General features: G+C 38.4%; 1 protein-coding gene across 1 annotated transcript in view; it reads left to right on the top strand.

The window, feature by feature from the left end:
• The window catches only part of Nalcn (sodium leak channel, non-selective), a 297987-nt gene that overhangs the window by 120253 nt on the left and 152239 nt on the right, over window positions 1-25495 (top strand). The window contains exons 12-13 of the mRNA XM_051161012.1: window positions 15179-15346; window positions 20191-20382. Of these exons, the coding sequence (XP_051016969.1) occupies window positions 15179-15346; window positions 20191-20382 (360 nt within the window). The remainder of the gene's footprint in view (window positions 1-15178; window positions 15347-20190; window positions 20383-25495) is intronic.

Genomic DNA, 25495 nt, shown 5'->3' with positions numbered 1-25495 from the left:
TTATTGAAGGGCCAAATAAGCATGTTAAGCTGTGTAGGCTGTGCACTGTCTATCAGCTCCTAGCTAGGCCACCTTTGCGCAAAAGTGAATGTGACCTTAAGACAGCTGAATTTTAATAAAAGCTTATTTACAAAAGGAAGCAGTGGACTGGATGTTGTGTGAGCTATAGGAACAGGGCTTTCCAACTAGAATTCTTATACAATAAATTTAATACATTAATAATAATGACAATAACAACTACCACATTTTTAGAAAGTCCATTGTGTGCTAAGTACTTTAAGGAAATCCATTATATCATTTAACCCCGCCCCCAAACAGCTGTAATGACAGCAGCTGGAGACTGGGGAGCATAAGGTGCTGTATTTAAGGAAACAGCATTATGTAAGAGCTCTGGAAGCTCAACTTCCACAGGGTATCACAAAAGACCATGGGGTTTGAAAGAAGCAATTTCTTTGTTAGGTTTCTACATATTATACAATAAATTGTTTAGAAAAATCCAAAATAAACCGCTCTATCCACCAGCAGTCAACTCACAGTCTCAATAAGAGTCCTTCAAGAATAAAGTAAGCTGCTTAGCTTCTGTGGTAGTGCTGGAGCCTTCTTCAGTTACTTTGGATTAATTAATCTAAATTTAGAAATAGCTAAGAAACAGGAAAAAATGTTTTTATTTCCTAGACTATGCATTAACAAAAAAGTAAAGACCAATTTTTTGGTAAGAATTTTCCTTTTCCTTTTCATCTAAGATAATATTTACTTATTATTGTATACATATGCATTTTATAATAAACATAATTATATTGTAGATATTATGTTTTAATCACAAATATTAATATTTGAGATTTTTTTCTGCTGGGTGGTATTTTGGATATTTGCGCATCCATTAGGCTGTGCACTTATCAAAATTGTATGTTCAAAGCCCATAGGAAGTAGGCAATTTTAACAGTATTTCTCATATGAGAAACCACAATTTTCAAGACAAGAGAAGGGTCATAACTTACTGCTTGGGTTTTTTTCTAGAACTTTAGATAGAACTAAGATTTGTACAGAGCCTAAGTGTGGCCTGTTAGAAGTATCCTTGAAGCAGATATTCAGCTTTTCTGATGTATGCCATCTGCAAAGCTTAGCATATCTCTCCCAACTCCCAGTCAGTACACTCATATGAACTCCATTGTCTTTATTAACTACTATTTTCTAACTGATATTGTATTTAAAAATTGAAAAGTATTTTATTTGTTTTATGAGGAATATAAATAGAAAACGAGAAAATGTGAGTGTGTTAGGGTTACTTTGTGTTCAGCATTGGAGCAGTGTGTGTTAGGGTTACTTTGTGTTCAGCATTGGAGCAGTGTGTGTTAGGGTTACTTTGTGTTCAGCATTGGAGCAGTGTGTGTTAGGGTTACTTTGTGTTCAGCATTGGAGCAGTGTGTGTTAGGGTTACTTTGTGTTCAGCATTGGAGCAGTGTATATACATGTTCTCATTTCTAAGATTTAGTAATTGTGTCTTATTATAATTAAGCAATTTAATTGCAATCACTAAAACAAATACTTGAAGGTTCTATTATTGGGAAAATACTTGATATCTGCTAGTGATGTAGTTAAATTTATTCTTGAGTGAAAAAAATAGAAACAGATGGAAGAGAGATGAGAAAGTAGGAAGAGGTAAGAGAGAAGCCACCTTTTTTCATTACATAAAACCCTCTTCTTTGTATCCTACTACCCTCCCCACACTATGGATCCCTCTGGATCTACCTGAATGCGGAGCTCAGCCCTCTTTACTCCTGGCATTAAGACTTAAAAGCGTCGATTCTTTTGTATGAAGTCAGGAGCGAGAAAGCGTCCTGGGTTAGTTGCTCACAATAAATTCACTGAAACAACCCACCAAGAAGTGTCTCCAGTTCCAAACCTGCCTCTTGCCCCTTTCCTCTCCACCTCTAAGGCTATCCTACTCCGTCCCAAGATTGACAGTCCTCACTTGGTCTTCAATCTAAACAACAACCCCCTTAGATTCAAAGGTTTCAGAAAGAAAAATGGACCTCACCCAAGGGTAGCCCTTAGGGTTCCTTCTGAACACACTCCAGTGCCGTGTAACAAGGTCACATGGGTGTTCTTCTCCCGCCATTTACAAAGGGAGGACAGAGACGGTTAAAAACCTTTAACAGAAACCAATCCTGCTTCGTGATAGAAAATCCACAGGGAATAAACTTAAAAAGTTGTGGCGATGATCCTGTAGAGTTATGACAATTTTTGTTAGTAATAGTTTTCTGATAACCTTGAGAGTATTTGGTGTGATCCTAAATGAGATTTCTCACTGCTGAAATGTGTAGAAATTAAGTGACCTATCAAATAACTTCTAATGAATCCGAGTAAGAAACTAGATAGAATAGCTCTCCGGTCTCGTATCTCAAGACCTCGCATCTGTGTGAGGCTCAAACCATAATTCCAACAGCTCTAAGATCATTCTCTGCTGCAGTCAGGAGCTAAAATACTCATTAAGCCGACTTGTCAGAAGTGATGAGTCATAATCTGGCCAAGGTGCTAGAGTTTTGTTTGTTTGTCTTTTGTTTTTGTTTTGTTTGTCTTTTTTTTTTTTTTTTTTTTTTTTTTTTAGTTCCTGTAGTTTGAGAGAATGAATATTATCATTAGAAGGGATTCTTGCTCAAGCAGAATGGTGTGAGGACTAAGCCCGTCATACTCTGATAATATTTGCAGAGGTTGCACTTCCCCATGGTAGCTACCTCGGATGTCAAATATAAGCCAATTGCCTTCGTTGGTTATGTCAGGCTATTCTTCTGAATTCCTGGTCATGCTTGTCTTTCACTTCTCTTACATAACATGCTTACCCATTGAAAATCCTGCAACATTTAACTTTATTCTAAGTACTAGTCATTTTATAGTGACTGATATAGTGACCGGTCACTTTATCATGACGAGTGATTCTGTAGAATTGATTCTTGTTAGTACTAGTTTTCCGATAACCTTGAAAGTATATTGGGTACAATTCTAAATAATTCCACAATAAATCTACCCATCACATACACAATATTGCAAAATCACCAGCGTGGCTCTTCAAGAGTTAATTTTTTTTTCATGTTTGTTCAGGGTTTTTATTTAGAAACAATGTATAGACAGAGTAAGAAAATCCAGTGTCCCTTGATCTTATTCTTCTGCCTGTTCTACAGAGAAGTGCACTCATCACATCAACCCATGTCTTCTAAGACTATTGAGGAGCTATGAACAGCTTGGTTTTCTCTTTCATTCATTATGACCTTTTGAAAATACTCCTGTTGATCTCAGTACTGATTGCTTATTTGTTCCATGATAATGGCGCTGTAGTTTTTGGTGGCTTGTGTTTGATCTTTTGCCATAAGACACAATCCTTCTATAAACATTCTCGTCTCTGGTTTCATGCCACGTTGGGGAAAGGCTTTGAGGAGTTTGTTTGTTTGTTTGTTTTCTTTTTCTCAGAGCATGAATCTTGGCTAAAAACTGCTAGAGCGTAGGGTACAACCATATTCAACTCTGCTAACCATGCTTGAAAACTAATACTCTGCCAGATTAGTGTTCCTATCAGATTGTATAAACAGCTTCATTTCATGCTAAATTTACAGTCGTTCAAATTTTAAATTTTATCACTTTTAGGTAAGAAATTGTAGGTCTGATTACTATAGAGAATTAACTTTCTTCATCTTCTGTCATGTTCTTCTGCTCTCACTGGCTGTTTTTCGGCTATCTGAGGATAGGCGATCCTCTCTATGAGGCTGCCTCATGCACCTTGTCTCTTAGCTTTTACTGGTTGTCTTGGTTTCCATGAAAGGTACCAGTTATAACAATGGAAGACTTAGTAGTCTTTAATTTTTACATAAAGCCAAGCATCTTGGATATTTAAAATAGCTTAAATGTCAGTAAATGTGTTTTTCTAATATTATTCTCTAACAAATAAAAGAAAACCTGTGTAGCTAGCTCACTAGATAAAGAACATCAGATAAACGCTACTTGTAAGTAAAAGCTCTGAGCAAACCACCAAGCTGCGTGACCTTTATTGTCTGTGAAAACCTAGAAACAATAAGGATGTATGGGGAGCACTCATGTCAAGAGAGAAGTGAGCTGTCTGTGTTACTGTTATCACTTCTGTCCAGTATTTCCTGGAACCCAAACTGGGACGAAAATGCAAAGTAAGAATTAGTAAAGGAGAGACAAAGAGAAGGAAGAAAGAAGAGGAATCAGAAAGAAACAAAACGGTTTCAAGTCATGTATTTGTCTACATAAAAATTCCAAACAAACCTGCAGACATGTTTTAGGAAATATGAACTTACAGTGTTGTTGTTGGATGTGGGATTAGCATATAAACTCATAGATTCCTACATCGCAATTAATGAAAATTTAATTGAAAATAAATTATTCAAAAACATGCTGGATAATGTCTAGTTATACACTTCACAAAAATATATGCAGGATCTTTGCAGGATCTTTGGGACAATTAGAAAGCATTGTTGAAACATGCAACAAAACAATGAAAAATTGAAAATCTCAATAGGTGTGTCTTTAATAACAATGAAATCTCTGTATAAAGATAAATTTATTTTGGCCCTCAGCTCAAATAATTTCAGTTTATGATGGGGGCCAGCATGACTGTGGGAGTAGTCCATGACATTTCTCCACATAACTATGAGTCAGAGGGGCTGGAGAGGTGGTTCAGAGGTTAAGAGCGCTGCGTTCAATTCCCAGCAACCACATGGTGGCTCACAACCATCTATAATGAGATCTGGCGCCCTCTTCTGGTGTATATGCAGGCAAAACACTGTGTATATATGATAAATAAATAAATCTTTAAAGAAAAAAACTATAAACCAAAAAACAGAGGGCTTAGGTCTGATTCAGGGGCAGTCTAACTCTCAAAGGCCCACCCCAGTAACCTACTTACTCCATCAGGCTCCCACTAAAAGCTACGTGACTTAAAACTACTGCTATAAGATGGAAACCTGAAATACCTAACGTGAGCCTACAGGGGCAGGGGCATTCTAGATTCAAACCATAACAAACGCTCACCTGAGTTGGGGCCTCATCGATCTTGTTTTTGGAGACAGAGTTTCTCTGTGTATCATTGGCTATACTGTACTTGCTTTTTAGACTAGACTGGCCTCGAACTCACAGCTCTCCACCTGCCTCTGCTTCCCCGAGTTCTAGGACTAAAGGCATGCGCCACCACGTCCCAGCAAGTGCTATGGGTTTCATAGATCCTACACAGTTTGTGACTGACTCATCGGCTAGTGTTAGCAGTTGGAGTTTCTGATACAGCCAACCACATGACTCTCTCATCACAGACAACCAGTTACAACCCCCAAGTCTCTGGTGTACTGTCAGTGCACTATATAGTTTCCGTTGTTATAGAATTAACAGTAAGACATATTGCCTGGGGGCTGTGACATAGAACACTACTGTAGGCCTCAGGCATTAAGAACAGATAGCTCACCTACAAGGAAGAAAAGGCCAGGCTCTCTTATGGACTGCTGACAAGAGAGGTCATATCTACAATATCAATGACCAGTGGCCTCTAAGTTCCAAAAAGACAGTCTATCCCTGCTTAATCTCCACAGGTGACAGGAAATGCATTGATTAATAATTTGTTCACCCATAAATGTCCATGCATTACTTTTGCATTAAAAGAGCAGCACAGTTTCCATTTTTACCTTTAATGTTAAGTATACCATTTTTAATCAGTTAATTTTCCTCCTTTCCAAAACTTGTCATTCATCTAGCTATTCAACTGCATGAGTTCAACTGTGCATTATTTGGGCAAAATATACACTATCCTGAAAACAAATACAATATTCCCTATTTTACAATAACACTTAATTATTTTTTCTCTTCTTTAATTAATTAATGATTCACTTTACATCCCAATCGTAACCAACTCCCTCTTCTCCTGGTTCCACCTTCCCTCCCTCTTCCCCCATCCACCCCCCCTTATTTTTCAGAAAATGGGGGGCCCCTACCCACCCACCCCCCTACCCACCCACCCCACCTCATCAAGTCACTTAGGCCTCCCCTGTGACCTGGCGAGGCAGCCCCACCAGGGGGAAGTGATCAAAAAGCAGGCACCAGAGTCCATGTCAGAGTCGGCCCCTGCTCCTCTTACTGGAGGTCCCACATGAAGCCTGAGCTGCCATCTGCCATAGCTGTGTAGGCCTAGGTCCAGTCCATACATGCTCCTTGGTTGGTGCTTAGGTACAGTTTATTCATGGTCCTTGCTTGGTGCTTCAGTCTCAGCAAGCCCCTCTGGGCCCTGGTGAGTTGGCTCTACTGGTCTTCTTGTGGAGCTCCTGTGACTTCCAGGTCCTTCTGTCTATCCCCCCACATTTCCATAAGACTCCCTAAGTTTTGCCCAATGTTTGGCTGAGTCTCCACATCTATTTGGATCTGCTGCTACATATAGCTTCTCAGAGAACAGCTATGCTAGGCCTGTGTCTGTGAGCATAGCAGAGTATTGTTAATAGTGTCGGGGGTTGGCTCTCTCCCATGGGGTGGGTCTCATGTTGGGCCAGGCATTGGTTGGACATTCCCTCCATCTCTGCTCTATCTTTATCCCTGCACATCTGGTAGGCAAGATAAACGTTATAGGTCAAAGTTTTTTGTGGGTGGGTATTCCCCAAGAACAAGTACAATACTCCCTCTTTGACAATAACAATTACCATTTCATTTTTACAATGTTTTTGAGATTTATTTATTTTTGCTTTGTGTAGTGTGTTTTGCCTGTGTGTATGTTTTTGTACCACAGGCATATTTCATTTAATTTTTAAACCTGGAACCATTATTGGTAATTTTCTTGGAGACAAGAAGGCTTATTGTTCTATATATTAGGTGGCATATGGTGTTATTATACAATAAAAAATAAATTTAAATAATGATATACAAGAAATGTGCATTACTAAGACTATTAGGTAAATTCTGTGATAATGACAGCAAACAAGAGACATTTTTTTTCATGGGAGCTTTATTTCATCTTACACATCCTGGTTACAGTCTGTCATACAGAGAAGCTACAGCAGGAACCCAAGCAAGAAAAGAGGCAGAAACCAAAGCAGTGAACACGAAAAATTTGTGCTTGTTCTCTATAGCTTCCTTAGTCTTTCTTTTCCCTTCCTTCTTGCTTTCTTTCCATCCTCCTCCTCCTCCTCCTCCTCCTCCTCCATTTAAAATAAACTCTAATTAACTAAACCCAAAGTCAACACACCTCGGTGAAAAGTTGGAATAGCCATTCTGAAGCTGTGGACTTTCACTTTAGGTTTTTACATATTTACTATCAAATATATTATATGTATTTATCTGCCAACAAAACAAAAATAATAACAGAATTAGAAAAAATATCACAAACACACACACACATTAAAAACATGTCTTTTTTAGAAAGAGGGTGAAAACCTAACTTAAATATGCTTCTTAGGGATAAGATCTTTGGGGAAGATGGGGAAGATTAACCTTATCTAGGCCACAAGGATGGAGTGTTCATAATTGAGCAAAACCAGCTTTAAGAGAGAGAGTGAGAGAGAGAAAGAGAGGGGGGGGAATTGAAGAATATTCACACATGATGCTCATTTCTGCCATATTCTGCCAATTTCTGTAATATTGAACCACCTTGGGATGCTGACAGCAAACAAGGCCATCACTAGGTTCAGGCCCTAAGCTTTGAAACAGAACTGTGGGCCCAAAATAAGCATATTTTTTGTGTTTACCCCTCTTTGTGGCGTTGTATTATTTGCAACTTGAGAGGCCAGCAGAACATGTATTCTCCAAAAGGGAATGAAATAACATCTAGAGGGCTGAGAATTTTACCCTTGGTTTTGGGTAGTGGAAAAAAAAAAGGCTTTATGTAAGACAAAGATACTCAGAACATATAAATACATACACAGCTGTAGGGTTTTCAAATTCCAACGAAAGCAGTGATTAGAAAGAAAATTGCAAAAGATTCCCTGGAAAAGACGGTCAAATTAAAAGGAGGCTGGAGGACCCTTCAGTGGGTAAACTGCTCCATATAAACATGAGGGCCTTACGGTTCCCATCCCCATGGCCCAAGCAGAGCTGGGCTGCAGGACAGAGGCACACACAGAAGAATCTCCAGAAGCTCATGGGCTAGCGAGTGCGGCAGGTACAGAGGCAAAATACAAAGGCCTGTGTCTCAAACAAGGTGGAAAACCAAGACTGACACCAAGGCTGTCCTGAGTGACCTCAACATGCTGTCTTATGTAGAAACTGTGGGCAGTGCTGTATCAAAGTAAAAGTAAAAAGAAAGAGAAATGTGAGGACAGATGAGATGGCTCCATGGTTAATAACACTGGATGATTTCCAATGGACCTGAACTCAATTACCAGCACCTGCGTGGTGCCTCACAGGCTTCTGTGACTCCAGTTCCAGCAAATCCAATGCCTTTTCCTGCATTCATGGGCACAAGGCATGGATTTAATGCAAAAACATACATGCAGGCAAAACACCCCCACACTTAAATATATCTAAGTAAATAAACATTTTGTAAAAGAAGAAATATTTTCTATATGTCATTTTAAGTGTTATCAAGAAAGGCAACAAAAATATTATTGAAAACATTACAAATTTTATCTTAGTTTTTAAGAAGGTAAAATTGTATTCAAAAGTACTCGCAGGTGATGAGTTCTACATGGATACTGTGTTAGTTCACAATACCACCGACTGAATAAATTACAGTGAAAAGACTCAAATGGGACCATGGTTCTGGCCCAGGAAAAATGAACCACATTCCATGATATTGATGGAAAGACTCCCAAGGTAGTGGACATGAGATGGAGAGAAAGAGGAGGCAGCTCAAGAGATCCGATAGCAGATCTGATAGCAGAACCCTCCGATGATAACCTATCATCCATCAGGGATCTCCACACTGGACGGCTGAAAGCTAACAGTGATAGCTGTATATCTAACACACACACATACACGTGCACGCGCACGCACTCACACATGCACACATGCAAACTACTTGCTCACTGGGATTTTAAAAAAAAAACCTAAAGATGTAGCACCAGATAGATTTCCAAAGAGGACATCCTATTGGGACTTTAGGTGAGAGAAGCATGGGAGAATGGGGAAATAGAAGAATCCAGAGGGTCCTAGAAACCTACAAGAAGAACATTATGATGGGCAGATCTGGGCCCAGGGGTCCTGCTCAAACTATGACACCAGCCAAGGACAATATGTGCAGTAAACTTTGAACCCCTACCCAGACCTAGCCAATGGACAGGACATTCTCCACAATTGAGTGGAGAGATGGGTCTGACTTGCACACGAACTCTGGTGCCCCATATTTGACCACATCCCCTTGATGGGGAGGCCTGGCGACACTCAGAGGAAGGATAGCAGACTACCAAAAAGAGACTTGATACCCTATGAACATATACAGGGGGAGGAGTTCCCCTCAGTCACAGTCATAGGAGAGGGGAGTAAGGGGAAAATGGGAGGGAGGGAGTAATGGGAGGATACAAGGGATGGGATAACAATTGAGATGTAATATGAATAAATTAATAAAAATATATTTTTTAAAAACCCTGAAGATAGAACAGTTGCTTGGGATGTTTTTGTGCGAGTCTTTGCAGGTAGTTTGGCTCTACAGTCAGCATATCTACCTTCTTCAGCTCATGTGGCCAATAGCAACAACCTAGAAAGTTCCACCATGTCCCAAGTACCATGAAAGTCAGTTCACAGAAATATTTTGGAATTGCTCATGGCAAGTGGGCTTGCAAGCCTGCCTCCCCAATACTTCTAACAACTCTGCTCAGAAATTAAACTCTCTGCCAAATCTCACAACCCACACTAAAATAGCCAACTATTTAACAATTAACTATTTAAGGTAATCCTCTACTGTAAATTCTAAGAGTTTTCCTGGTGACAGGCTAACTTCTAATCTCAAGTAAGTTAGGACTGTTTATGCATCTTTTTGCCATTAAATGTTAACTCTTAGGAGTTAGTGCTGTTTCTAAAATATCTACAGTGTTAGCTCACAACAACTGACAAATTTACTTAAAGAGGAAGTATTCAGTCTCAGGAGAATCCAGAACTGGGAAAGAAGAAAAATTGACAAGAATATTGGCCTTTGCTAAATCATTTCCAGTATTGTTTAGTGTCTTTGAGAAAAGTAGTTTTCCCAAAGAGTGAGTACTAAAGAAAATTACTTTCCTTTGCTAAATCATTTCCAATATTGTTCTGTGTCTTTGAGAAAAGTAGTTTTCCCAAAGAGTGAGTACTAAAGCAAATTACTTTGACTGTACATGGGTCATGACCCACTTGATAAAGAAATCTGCACTTCAGTGGCAGGAAGAAATGCACCCTCAAAAGGAAGTGCATACCCCTCCACCTTCACCTTGACCCCTGAAAGGTGTACTAAACTTCATGTAAAATGCTCTATCCATACATTAAGCTGAAATTCAAACTTAGCATTGTGTCTGAGTTGAAAAAAAAAAAAATTGATTTAACAGGACACTAGAGTTTTGAGATGAATCTAGATCCTTGGAAGAAACAATTCTATCTGGGGAAATGCATGCTGAAAATCTAGAGGAAGTTAAAGATTTCTTGGAAAAATAAAAACAGTCAATCAGGTGAATGAGCTGATAAACATAATCAGAGCTGTACTGGAACATTCTTTCCTAGTGTTATAAAATAGACAGTGCTCAGATAGCCTTCACAGTAAGGTCTGTCTAATTTCAGTGTTCTGATCACTCTGATTTAAGAAACCATAGACCATATAAAGACTATATAATTCAATAGTATAATTAACTAGACATGACAATGATACAATAAAATTACAGGCAAGATTCATATGAAAAATTAGAAGTATGATTCAATAAAATCCACAGGCGATTCTTTTATCTCGATTATAGATTCTAGAGTGTATTCCACAAATAAACAAAAAATGCCTATTAGAATCATTCATGATATATGTCATTGCCTTGATGAATAGTAAAATAATGGAAATCCACAAGCATGACAACTCCAAATTACCTCATTTGGATCACTGACGCTAATAATAATGGCATTTTCACTGAATATGATCGACACCTGTTCGCCTCACATAGTGGCACATGCCTTTATCTCAGCACTCAGAGAGGAAGAGTCAGGTGTGTTTCTGTGAGTTCGAGGCCAGCCTGTGTACAAAGCTAGTCCAGGACAGCCAAGGCTATACAGAGAAACCTTGTCTGAAAAACAAACAAACAAACCAACAAAAAATAAACTCCTGTTGTTACCACTGTAATATACAGGAACCGTCTGCCTTGGTTTAGGTTTTATTGCTGTATAGAGTTCATGACCACGGCAAATATTATAAAGGAAAACTTTTTAATTGGGACTGGCTAACAGTTTTAGAGGTTTAGCCCATTATGATCATGGCAGAACACATGGCCGTGTGCAGGCAGACGTGGTGCTGGAAGAGGCAAAAGTTCTGCATTGGATCTTCAGGCAGCAAAGGGAGACTGGGTGTAGCTTGGGCAGAGGAGACCTCAAAGCTCACCCCCACAGTGACACACTTCCTCTAACAAGGTCACACTTACTGCAACAAGGCCACACGTCCTAATAGTGCCACTCTCTGTGGGCCAAGCATTCACACACACGGGTCTGTGGGGGCCACACCTATTCACTGCCTTATGGCTAGATCTCTACAACCAAGGAACTAGTATAATTAACTTCCAACAAATCTTAAAAGGAACTATTTCATTTATAGATGGTATATACACATTTCTAACGAGACCTAGGAGATTTGAAAATATCTGAGTTACTTTAGTTATGTATGTATATAAAGCCAATTACAAAAATCAGTAGCTTTTCTCTTTTCTGAAACTAACTAGGTAGAAAAGTAAAACTGCACATATACACACATGCACATACACTCACACACACATATATGCATATGTTATGTGCATACAGTGAATATACACAGATGCACACAAATATATGTGAAAATTTTACTAAAGAATATAAAATGAGGTCCAAATAAATAGAATAACATAATATTTTCTGTCTGTATTGACTGGATACTGTCTTTCTTTTTTTTATTATTATTAATTTATTCTTGTTACATCTCAATGGCTATCCCATCCCTTGTGTCTTCCCATTCTTCCCTCCCTCCTCTTTTCCCCTTATTCCCCTCCCCTATGACTGTTCCTGAGGGGCATTACCTCCCCCTGTATATGCTCATAGGGTATCAAGTCTCTTCTCGGTAACCTGCTGTCCTTCCTCTGAGTGCCACCAGGTCTCCCCCTCCAGAGGACATGGTCAAATGTGAGGCACCAGAGTACATGAGAAAGTCATACCCCACTCTCCACTCATACTGTCTTTCAAAACCCCATTCTGCATACTTCACTTATCATTTTGAGGCAGGGTCTTAACTTGTAGGCTCTTCCTGCCCCTGCCTCCCCAGTGCTGGTAATACAGGCTTAAGCCACCACACCAGTTCAAAAGGTAATCTTTTTAAACAACATCTGAAGATATGTGAATATGAAAGTGTACATTTTATAGTGCAAAGTTGTAAACTAAACTATTGACTACTGAATAAGTATAATCAGTACATTTAGCAGACAAAGATTAATGACTTCAATATAAACAACTCTCAAAAACTGATAGGAAATACAAAACAATGCCACAGAACATTGACAAAGTTATGAACAGCAAAGTATAATTACTTTAGAAAGAAATTAACTCTAAGTGATCAATATACACATTTCTGCGTAAGAAACATTGTATCTGATTGTGCTGTTGGAAGTCAAAATTTTGAGATAAGACTGACTTTTCTACATTGCTTGGAGGCAAATGGTTTATTATAACGTTTTTTGGTTTCCTTGATTTTCTTTGTTTTGTCTTGTTTTGGGTTTTCCAGACAGAGTTTCTCTGTCTAACCTTGGCGGTCCTGGACTCGCTTTGTAGACCAGACTGGCCTCGAACTCAGTGATCCACCGGCCTCCGCCTCCTGCTGGGATTACAGGCGTGTACCACCGCACCTGGCTTATTTTAAAGGTTTTGAAAGTGACCTTGTACCTTCCAAACTTTAAAACAAACAAGTCTGTGTTCTGTGCCCTCTCCTATAATGCCAAATGTGGAAGTATATTTTCATATTTACACATATAAAATCCTCAGTAAGCCACAGCAAGGAAAGGTAGCACACAACTCTAATCCCAGCACTAACTCCAGAGCGTAAGGCAGGAGGGTGATGAGAGAGAGGCCAGTCTGTCCAACAGCCTTGAAAGATAAATGCTACTCAATTACTGATGTTTAGGCAAACAGCTAGGAGAACCTTGTTTTTTAAGTAGTAAAGTATTTTATTGTGTTTGCCTAATGATTCCTACAAGTGCGATTAGCCAGTGAATTCAAATAGATAACAGTGAACGGAATAAGTGATAAACACCATGGAAAATTGTACAGAGGGCCTTTTTCCTTTGGATGTGAAAGGGAAGGAAATGTTCACAGTGATATTTAAAGCGCTGCATATGTTTGGAGACACTGAGAAGAGAGCACAGGACATTGACAGGAGCCTCTGGCAGAGGTGGACTGTGGAGGTATTCACACTTTCTTGTTTTCTTTGATTTCTCTTAAAGTTAGTTACTGTAGTTATATGCAAACGCACATGTGGTGTGTCTATATGTGTGTAATTTACTGAGTCTATGTAGTGTTGCTTGTATGATATACGCATGTTTACGCTGGATAAATCAATCAGAGGACTTGCTGCAGGCATTAATTGCCTGTGGTCCTTAATCAAGGGGTCTTGTGAGATTTCCCCCATCCTTATTGCAATGTCAACTGATGGTGTCATCGTCCTGGTCTTATTTCGGCAACAATATTGTTGCAATCTCACTAGTGTAGTTTTCCTGTCATAAGCAGAAGATCCTGCCTCCCAGCAGGTGTTCTGGGTGTCTTCTGCCATGTTCTCTGAACCTGCAGTATGGAGTTGTGTTGAGCTGTAGTGGTTGAGGCTGGACGTCTCACTTGGTATTTTGTTGTTTTGTTTTGTTTTGTTGCATTTTAACTAACTATAGAGTTCTGTAACAGCCTCTGCTCAAATAGAAGTGTCTTTGATGAGAGATTAGAACTAGACTTACCTATGGGCAAAAGATAATTGTTTAGAATGCAATTGGAAATAAAATGTATTGCCTTCTTGAGTGTTTAGAGTAGAGTAGAAATTTCCATCAATATAAAAGGGAACAAGATCTACAAACATGGCAGCCTTCAAAATTAGCCTAAATTCTTCTGCATGTCCAAATTTACATCTGCATTGCTTCATGTTATTGCTGTAATTCTGTTTCTTCACATTTTCAAAGTATAAGTGGAAAACATCCTTTCTGATATTCAATAATGGCTTAAAGAAGAGTTTAATTTCCAGTAATTTTACAGTGTTTCCTAAGAGATATATATTATGACTAATTCCAACAGTCACTCTCTTGTCCTTTAATTGGAAGTTAATATAGTATTGCTTATTTAAATTTCAATTATAAACCTTTTCGTATAAATTAAGAAGTGCCACCCTCAGAGTAGATAAGCAATGTTATCATTTACTACCTGTATTTCTGCACTTTATAATATTTTTATTTTCAATACCAAGTTATTAGAATTTATGTGAAATATTTTTTAAAATTAAATGAATATTAATACATGAATGTATGTTATTTAGTCATAGTAATGTATTGGTAAACCTATATACAGAAGTTTCTTACCTGGTACAGAGTATCAATTTCTCTGCTTGTTTTATGCCTCAAAGGCCAGGTAAGTCAATGCTGCTTCTGACAGTCTAAAATAACTTTTGTTTCTTGCGTTTTATGTAATATGTTTCAAACACATCTTTTTTAAAGATATTAGGGCTGGAGAGATAACTCTGTGGTTAAGAACTTTGGCTGCATCTGCAGACCAGAGTTCAGTTCTCAGCACCCACCACATCCACAGCTTACAGCTGCCTGCAACTCCAGCTGTTAGGGAGGCCTAACACCCTCCTCTGCCCTCTGCAGGCACCCACACTCACATAAGCACATGTACGCACACACATATACATACAAATAAAAGATAAAGTAAAGTGCTATTCTTGACTTTGTGAGGCCTTTTACTTTATGTATAGTGGTGGAAACTCAGTGTTTGAGTTTGAGGTGTTCAGTCTTAACTGTCAGTCATGTATGTCTTACTCCTGTAGGTGGCTTTTACGGTTCTTTTTGACCTGGAAGCACTTCTGAAGATATGGTGCTTGGGGTTTACTGGCTATATCAGCTCATCTCTCCACAAGTTTGAACTACTGCTTGTTGTGGGAACCACTCTCCATGTGTACCCGGATCTTTATCACTCTCAGTTCACGTACTTCCAGGTAATACTACTGCAGTAACAACTACACAACCTATAACAACAACACAAAAACATGCATGTGTGTGTGTGTGTGTGTGTGTGTGTGTGTGTGTCTACATATTTAGTCATATTACTTTGAGGGAGGCTCAATGACTTAACACTAGAGAGAATAAAACAAAGATGTATCTTTGTTTCTATTAGAGGCAACCAAATTCCTCTACTACAAAGTTTATAATTGTCCTATTAAACATTTTTAATTTGATATTAATTTATAATAAAAGGAGACCAACTGCCTCATAGTATACAGGAAGCTTTTATCCATCAAATCTTGCTTCCTATGGTACAATTCTATCTAATCCTTAAATCGTTCCTCTATTAGAAAATATTCTGTAAGTAAATGTGCATGTATGTTTATGCTGGTTAATTATAAAGAATCTTACATTAAAAAAACTGTAAGTATTGTTTTTAAATTCCTGAGAATTCACAGTAATATATACAAATCTTCAACAAAAACTTCTCCATGTGATGGTAGTATAGACAGACATACTTAGACACATATGAACATCACAGCTGTATATAGACATCAAGTTCTAACAAAATGAGATATTGGCACAAACCTTAAGGGGAGGAGATATGAGTTTATTTCAAGTGTATATCTTTCTTGTAAGTTTACTGTAGATGCTTTAAGGGTTGTAAAATTTATCCTCACAGATTTAAATTCATCTCGCATTATTACTCAGAAATTTTTCTTTGTTTTGTGATAGATAAATAATGGTAGTTGTAAGTATTCTTTTATAAAAATTATTTATCTCTTTCAAATGTGATATTTTGGATAGCATTGCTTTATAATTACCTAATAAATGTTAATTATTAGTTAAATTTTGTAATCATTTGGTTCTAGAATATGCTCATTGTACTGTTACATTATTAATAAAATTATTATTAAATTTTTCACATATTAGTAGTCTAACCAAAAACATTTCACATACAGTCAAATTTCTGACATGTATAATTTATCATGGATATATCAAAATATACATTGATGTTCTACTAAGAGACATTTTTAAATATTTGAGAAATAAAATGACAACAGAATTTTAAATATTAACTTAGAGAAATAGAATTTTAATTCCTTAGATCAGTGTTTCTCAACTGTCCTAATGCTGTAAACCTTTAATACAGTTCCTCATGTTGTGGTGACCACCAACCATAAAATTATTTTTGTTGCTATTTCATAACTGTAATTTTGCTACTGTTATGAATCTTTTGGTTTTTGTTGTTGTTGTTATTTTTGCTTTTCGAGACAGGGTTTCTCTGTGTAGCCTTGGCTGTCATGGACTCACTTTGTAGACCCGGCTGGCCTCAAACTCACAACAGTCCGCCTGCCTCTGCCTCCCAAGTGCTGGGATTAAAGGCATGTGCCACCACGCCTGGCCTCTGTTATGAATCTTAATGAAAATATTTTTGGAGATAAAGGTTTGCCAACAGGGTCTTTATCCACAAGTTGAGAACCACCGCCTTATATAGAAATAAATACATTCCAGCTTCATGATTTTATTTATTGGAAATAACAAATGCATAGTATTTAGAACAATTCTAACTCTAGCTTTCATAATATAACTTGTAATGACATAGAACTCTATTAAAAAGACATGAACCAATAGTCCACCAAAATTATAAAACAAGTACTCCACAAACCCAAGCTACAAGTGGCCTTTTATGAACTGAGCCTTTTAGAATCATGACGTGCTTTGATGGCTCAAACTCTTCCTCAAAATATCTTTGGACATAAACAGCACATCACTATAGGGTTCTTTAGACACCATTACTGAAGCAGTATGTACAAGATTTTTAAACATAATCTAAGATCATTTAAAACATGATTTTTATTTCCCATTAATTGGGAGAAGTTTTGTTGAAGATTTGCATATCTTACTGTGAATTCTCAGGAATTTAAAAACAATGGTTACAATGTGTTGAGGTACTATTTCTGATAGCTAAGTCATTGAGCGTTCCTCCAACTAATATTACTAAATTACTAATGTTATTAAAATTTGGTACGTGCATGCTAAATATAATAGTTGACCTTGGTTGTCAACTTGCTTAGACTAAGATCCAACTAGGATATTCGTAAGGCACATCCCTAGAATGCTACCAAAGAGGACTAGCTGAAACGACTCAGCCATGTAGGTGGTAACATCACATGGTTGAGGGACAATATGGATTAAATCATCATGATGGAGTGAATCCTCTCGAACTCTGGCTGAAATAAATCTTTTCTCTCTTTAACTCATTTTTTCCAGAGAAAAATTTTGTCATGACAAGAGAATATTGACTAGTACACTGAATGTGCCTGTCGTTAGTTGCTCTTGGACACTGTTGTCTGGATTTGGACATCAGCTTGAACATGTTGTGTCTTATGATAAGGGGCATATTTATAGATAATATGCCTGAGAGTCAAAACAATGAAGTGTCTTGATTACAGATCTATCTGTCAAGTTAAGAAGACTATCAGCCAGGCACATGACCCCAGAATTCCAGAGGTGGGAGGGTGTCCACAAGATCAGTGGCAGGCTGGGAAAGTGTCGGGAATTACAGGAGAAAAAGCTGGCAGCTAGACCACGAAGCGTAGTGTTGATTCAGGCAACTTAATTTCTCACACCAGCTTTATCAAACATTGGGCTAAGAGTTTAAGTATGCATCCTCATGACATATTCAGTCACATGTGCTCTTAGCCTAGTTGGCGTACTGCAAGCCGTGCGTCCATTCTAAGAGCAGGAGCAGTAAGGTTCACCATCAGTATTCCCTGATGAGTCAGTCTCGGGAGGCAGGAAAGGCTTCATGTGTGGCAACATTCAGAGGCTGAAGGCCGTGCAGTCTCACAGGGACTGCACCCTTTACTTTTATGTTGACTTCCTTCTTCAGCAGGCTGTTCCATGTGGTTGGAAAAAGATGGTTTCCCAGAACTTCAGGCCTTATACGGCTCTTGCAATGATGCCTATTGGAGATAAACAAACAGGAAACAGCAACCAAATCTCTAATTGAGGCATCCAGCAAAATTCTTGAGGATAACTGGATATTCTGGCCAGGCCTGTGTCATGGAACTTCCGGGGGGGCAGGGCGGGGCTCTGCCTGTTCTTCATGGTCCAAGCATACAGCAGAGACGATTTCACAAGGGAAAGTCAAGAAGTATGGCAAGACAAGAACAGTAGAGAGGCAAAAGCAGGTTACTTTACAGCTGTAAAACATTAAGATCTCACTTTTAAAGTACATCCCTGTATTTACTATATTCCAAATAAGATATCCATCTTTTCCTGACCACCTTGTCCCCTACTGATGCTGAGCCATCCAGAACTGCCCTTCTATGCATAATGTTTTATTTAAGCTAATAGCACAATTAATGAATTTAGTATTTCTAAATTTGGAATGCTGTTTATGATTGATGTCCTGTCACATATTAGTTAACAACATTTTATTTATTTATTTATTTGAGGCACTTGAAAAATGATAACACTTTACATCTGGTGAAAAATGGCATCTTTCTTTGATGCTTATTTAAGAATTTTATTACATATCAACTTATACATTTTTAAAGAATGTTTTTTTTTAATTTTATGTGCATGGATCTTTTGCCTATCTATATGTATGTGTACTACATGCATGCCTGGTGCCTGTGGAGGCCAGAAAAGGGTGTCAGATACTTTGGGACAGGAGTTGTAGGTGGCTATGAGCCACCTGATGTCTATGCTGAGAACTCAAAACAATTCTTTATAGGGACAGCCAACATTCTTAACTATGGAGCCATATTTCAACTCAATTTATACCTCTTAATCATATTATATTCTCTTAAGAGAGTCACTGATTTATGTTCTTTTGTAATAGTACTATAAAATAATCTTTCCATATGTTTGACACATAATTAATATTTTCAATTTTAAAACTAGCTTATTAATTAATTTGTCTCTGGGTTGGGTTTGTAACTATCTTCCAATAAATATATATTATAATGAATAACATCTGTAGAATAGAGACGACAAGTTAAGCAAATACAGAAAAGCAGAAGGGTTGTCTAAAACTGAAGCTTGTTTCTCTCTGGCAGTTGGTAAACACTAAGGAAAAAATTGGTTCCATGAGATCCTCAAAAGATCCGGCCTGTTAGGTTAGATCTGACTGTTCATAGTCTTTACAAAGACGGCATAGTCTTTCAGTTTGGGTTCATAGGCACCATTGCATCTGTTTCCAATTTTAGGCTGGATAAAAGGAAGATACCTCTATGTGGGGCAAGTTTGCTTTACCATGCCCATAGTTTTACAAGTCTCTTCTTTTCATATCTGGAAATCCTGGGCCTAGTCCATTGGGTACACTCAGCTGCAGAGTGTGGATACAAAAGCTAAAAAGTAGCGTCTGTTTCCCCAGGGTGGTTACTTGGATAAAACCCAGGAAGATATATTATTTAAAAGAAGGAGAAACTAGGTGTTGGAGTTGGAATCTGAGCCAGTCCTTGATAGAAGTTTGATTTTTTTTCCATTTATTAATGTGTAATACCTAAGACGGCTTATTTTAGCATACATTAAACAGAACTGGTGCTGAATTAAACCATTAATTAGGCTCTAAGCACTGGGGAAATATCAGTATTATTTCAGCAGCATGTACAAGTTAATACCATTTTTGAATTATCATATTTGCTGTGTTCTCACTGTATGGGGAGGCCACATGCTAGGGATCTCTTAGAGACCATATTACTATTTTTAGTCTCTAGATTGAAAGAAAAAAGCACAACTGTTTTACAAAGTACTGTGAAAATGATACTGTAGTGCAGATTTCTTTAAAATCCTGTTTCTGGCATGTCTTTTTCTCCACGACTAGGTTCTTCGCGTGGTCCGCCTTATTAAGATTTCACCTGCACTGGAAGACTTTGTGTACAAGATATTTGGTCCTGGGAAGAAACTTGGAAGCTTAGTGGTGTTCACCGCCAGCCTCTTGATTGTTATGTCAGCCATCAGCTTACAGATGTTCTGCTTCGTTGAGGAGCTGGACAGATTCACCACGTTTCCGAGGGTAAGGACTTGAAACTTGGCCAGTTTAACCCATTCTTCTTATTTTAGCAATGGTGACTAACATCCAGGGAATTTTATTTTAGTCATGGTTCAAAAGCATTATCATATCTTAGATAACCTGACATTGTCAAATTCTACTATTTTGAACAGCCTTTTATGCAGGATACAGGAACTCGAATACATTTTTAGCACTGCCAGAGTGCACATTGATTCTAAAAGTCTGGAAGCAATATTTTGGAATGCAACAAAACATCAGTAAAAGAAAATGGGAGCAATGGTCCCTTATGTCTATGAATTACAATTTAGCAAGAGTTTTAATCATAATGTCCATTATTGTGAGTTGCAACATATTTATTATATCCCATCTTGTATATGTTGTGACTAACCTCAAGGCAAACTTTGTCTAATGTAATTCATAGACCTCAAATTTGAGTAGGAGATGATCAGACATCTGCATTCATGTTAAAATTTACAACAGGTAAGGAAAAATTACAACAAATGGCTCCCTAAGCAGAGCTTAGGGTTTTTTCTCTGACTACAAGGACCCATGTAGACTGAAAACCATAACAATGTAGTGGCCAAGACAAAGACAGTGTGGGCTCTCACCGTAAGTTGGAATAATAAGATATATGTTTGTAGGACTCGTGGAGTAAACAGGGTAAATATGTTCTTTTAAGCTAAGCTTTGAGAGTAGTGAGGTTTATACTTTTAATGAAGATATTAAGATGATAGGGTTTGGGGGGGTTGTTTTTGAGGTCTTGTCTGTGTGTGGTTTGGTGTTCTGTTTTGTTTTGTATTGTTTTGTTGTTTTTCAAGATAGGATTTCTCTGTGTAGCCTTGGCCATCCTGGACTCGCTTTGTAGACCAGGCTGGCCTTGAAACTCACAGACATCTGCCTGCCTCTGTCTCCTGAGAGCTGGGATTACAGGCGTGCGCCACTGGGCCTGGCAAGATGATAGTTTTAAAATAATTTGTGTTCTAAAGTTGTGATTTAGCTGTCACTGTTGGAACTTATCCTTTTTTGATAGAAGTTTCATTCACACATATATCCATTTGTTGTACAGCTATAGTGAATCAACAGATGTACCAATTACATAGCTAGAACTAAGTTTTACATCCTCAAAACCTCTCAGATAGGGGAAGGGTACAGCTATGCAGGCTCATGGCACTCTAGAACACTGTAGGGAGACCATGACCAGGATGGAAAAATTCACAAAGGCTTACTTGATTGGTGAATCCTTGGGAGAGATACTGTGGCCTAATACAGCATCGGGCTGTTGGTACAGAATATGCGAATGGTCTAAGAGGAGCAAGCTTTCAGGGGAAAGAGAAAGAATAGTCAATAACAGTGTTAGTCAGAGGTTCTATTGCCTTGTTGTACACCATGACCAAAAGCAACTTGGGAAGGAAAGGGTTTATACATTCCAGTTCGCAGTCCATTGAGGGAAGCCAAGGCAGGAGCTGAAACAAATGCCATGGAGCAATGCTTTCTTCCATGGCTTTCTCAGCCTGTTTTCTTACAGTACCCATGACCACCAGGCCAGGAGTAGTGCTGCCCAGATGTGAGCTGAGGCCCACCCACATCAATCACTATTTAGTTGTAATCTGAATAAATTAATTTTTAAGAAGAAAAAAAATAATATTATCCAGAGATTTGCTGACAGGCAACTTTATGGAGTCATTTTCTCAATTATGATTCCCACTTCCCAGATATGTCTAGATTTGTGTCAGGTTGCCAAAACCCAACCATCACAATAGCCAGTGGTGAGAGTAAAACAGAAGCCTGAGAAATCTATAGAAGGGTGGGATTAAAAACGTATGTCATAAGAAGGACAAAGGCTTTGGGTTCCTGGTGAGGGAGAAGGCAAAATTCAGAACCTGAGCATAAAGGTTGGCTTTAGACTTTGGGCTGTCCAGGCAGTGGCACACAGGAGTAGTCAGAAGAAGCCCTCGACCGCTCAGCTCTTCTTCCTGGAGAACAGCGTGAGCCGAGAGCAGGCGGGTCTGCAAGGTAGCACATGGGGGATGGGCCCTTTGCATCTGAGAAGCTGTGAAACAAAAGGTCCTGTCTTTTATTAGAGAGGAGAAAGTCATCAGAAGGGAAGGAAGGGAAATGCAATGATCTAGAACTGTTTTCAAAAGTGCTCTGGTTGGGTTCATAGCACAAAACCTCCAGCAGAGGCACCTGAGCCAAGGAGATCACCAGTGTCTTTGAGGATGGTTTCCCAATGGAGTGGGACTGAGTCCTGGGCTGCAGCTCCCTCTAGTGAGCCACAATGTCCAGGTTGCATAGCCACTCCACCTCTCATCCTCAAATGCTGGAATTACAAGCACATCCCACAAAATCTTTTAGTTTGGGCAAGTGGGAAGGTATTTTATTAAATTTATGTTGTGGTCTTTGTATGGGTGTGCATATGTGTATGAGGGCATGGTTTCCCGTGTGTACACATTTCGATGCCAGTATATGTTGGATGTCTTCCTATAATATTCTACACTTTATTTGGTGAGACACAGTCTCTCACTTAACCTGGAATTTGACGTTGTGGCTACACTATCTGGCCAGCAAACCTCTGTGACAAGTTTCCCTTCTCCCCTCCAAGCTCTCGGGTGAGAAAAGTATTAGTTAGCGCCCCTGGTACTAATGTGAGTCCTAGGAATGCTAATGCACAAAAAGTGTTTCACATCCCAAGTTCACATCCTTGGTTTCGCTTATATGAGCTCTAGAAATCAACCCCACGTCATTAGCTCACACAGCAAGTGCTTTACTGGCTGAGCCATAATTCCAGTTTCCTCTCCCCTGTTCTTTCTTCTTATGCAGTAGTTAGGTGCTTGGGACAATTTGTGTTTTTCATAGTACTCCCCAAAGTATACAATTTTTTAAAAATGTGTAAGAAAAATCACACAAGGGATATTGGAGTGATAGTCTAGTGTACTCTATCCATACAAATATAAGGACTAACATTTTAATTCCTAGAACTAATGTACAAGGCTGTGGGCATCATGTGTCTGTAATGTCATTACTGAGAAAGGAGAGACAGGTGGATCCCTGGAGCTCACTGACCAGCCAGTCCATCTGTGGCAGTGAGCTCCCAGGTTCAGTGAAAGACCATCTCAAAAAAGTAGGATAGAAAATGATTGAGAAATAAACACAATGTTGAGCTCTGTCCTACTTGCCCTATCAAGTTTTCAGTTATAAAATCAAGTCCAAGAGAATCATTTTACTGTAAAAGGAATAAATATTATAATAATCTTAATGAAAAATGAATGGTCATGTTTCCTTTCAACCACTAAAGTGACTAACCATCCTTTTATTTGTCATGAAAGAATTACTGAAATCTTTAAAGAAACAATGTGCTCTTTGGTTGTTTTTTTTTTTTTTAACTCTATTTGTCATTTAGTTAGAGATGGTGAGTATATTTGTAATAAATTCAAAGCTAATTATACTTCCATCAATATTAGTTCAATTAATACTGCTGATATCTTTATTTATTTTTAATTCACTCTTTTGCCTTTTATTAGGTTTTTTATTTTGCTCTGAAATATCAGAAATGCAGCAAATATGAGCATTATGAAAAGAAGCTCATGACCCTATAAAGCCAGCTACTTAGCAGTTGGGTCAAGGAGGCCACAAGTTCAAGGCCTGCCTCAGTTAGAGAGTGAATTTAAGGCCAACCTAGGCAACTAAATGAGATCTTGTCTTGAAACAAACGTTAAAAGAAAGCTGAGTGTAGAATGCTTGCCTAGCATACACAGAGTATAGATACCCAGTACTGCAGGGAATATATACATATGTATGTATGTATGTATGTATGTATGTATGTATGTATGTATGTATCGTTGAGTTCTTTGTCTAGCCAGTCTATACCATGAGAGCAAGCAGCTTTACTCAAGTATTTCAGCTCCCAGGGGTCTGTGCTTGTTCCTTCTGCTGCCCTAACACTCAAATCAGAGCTTTACAGACCTCATAAATCCCCCTGGGGAGGGAACTCAACCAGCACTTCTTAATTTTGTGAACCTGGACTTTCTGTTACTTTCTTATGATGATAACTAAGTTTTAAACAAGCATTTGTCACAACCTAGCTAAAATTTTTGTTTGGGTAATTTTACACATGCATACAATGGACTTAGATAATATCTACACATCCATATTTCTCCCATTCAACTCAGTCACCTCTACCCCCACCCCCTTTCATTTCCTCTTTGGTGGAGGGTTAGGATGGTAAACACCGAGTGCTGTTTTTTTTTGTGGGTTTGTTGTTGTTGTTGTTGTTGTTTTTAACTCCCGTTTTTTTCTACTCGTGATCAGAAACAAAGATTCAGTAATGAATTTTAGAGGGGAAAAGAGGCATTCCATTAGCTATTTCTGAAAGAAGGATGGACTCTGATGGGCACAGCCCGCTTGACTCCTTGCTTGTGCTCACATTTCTTTACTGCTTTCCTCTCTGAGATTCAGGTCCTCATGTCTCCACCCTCCACGTTCTAAATCACTGAAAGCCTTTTTCCCCATAAAATATTGCATGCAATCATTCAATAATGAAGTCTAAATTAATTGTGTGTCTGTTATATTTCATAATCTTATCACTGTTCTTCATGAAGCACAGGTGAGAGGAGTGCTAAAAGGTGCAATCATCTTAGATAGATTCATTTATAAGTAATGTTGAGGGAGTCCTGGTGGGCATTTGAAAGTTCTGGAACTGTATTACTCGTGTGACTGCTGTGCCTCCAAATGTAATCTCACCATAATAGTAAGAAGAGATTGCTTCCGAGAAAAGTAGTGCAAAGCTTCACGGGTAAATAACATTTCCATGCGTGTTTTGTGAAGATTTGGGGCAGGCCTGAAATAGATTTGGACAATGACATTTCATGGAAGGATAAGTAAATCAGAGACTCGGAACACACGGACATGGCGGGCCACCTGAGAAGGGCTGAGTGACCAGCTGGAACCAGCCTGGGAAGCAGGAAACCACCAGGGATTTTCACTCTCCATTGTGTATTTCTTTCCCAGAAAAAAAAAAAAAAAAAGAACAGAACTGTTTTGAGGAAGATCAGATTGTAGGACATATTATTTCCCAGTGGTGTATGTGTGTTTATTGTATAAAAATTCATTTTTATTC

Source organism: Acomys russatus, chromosome 18 (assembly GCF_903995435.1).
Source record: "Acomys russatus chromosome 18, mAcoRus1.1, whole genome shotgun sequence".
Classification (NCBI taxonomy): domain Eukaryota; kingdom Metazoa; phylum Chordata; class Mammalia; order Rodentia; family Muridae; genus Acomys; species Acomys russatus.
Note: the sequence above shows the minus strand (reverse complement) of the source record. Positions and strands in the feature narration are given on the sequence as shown.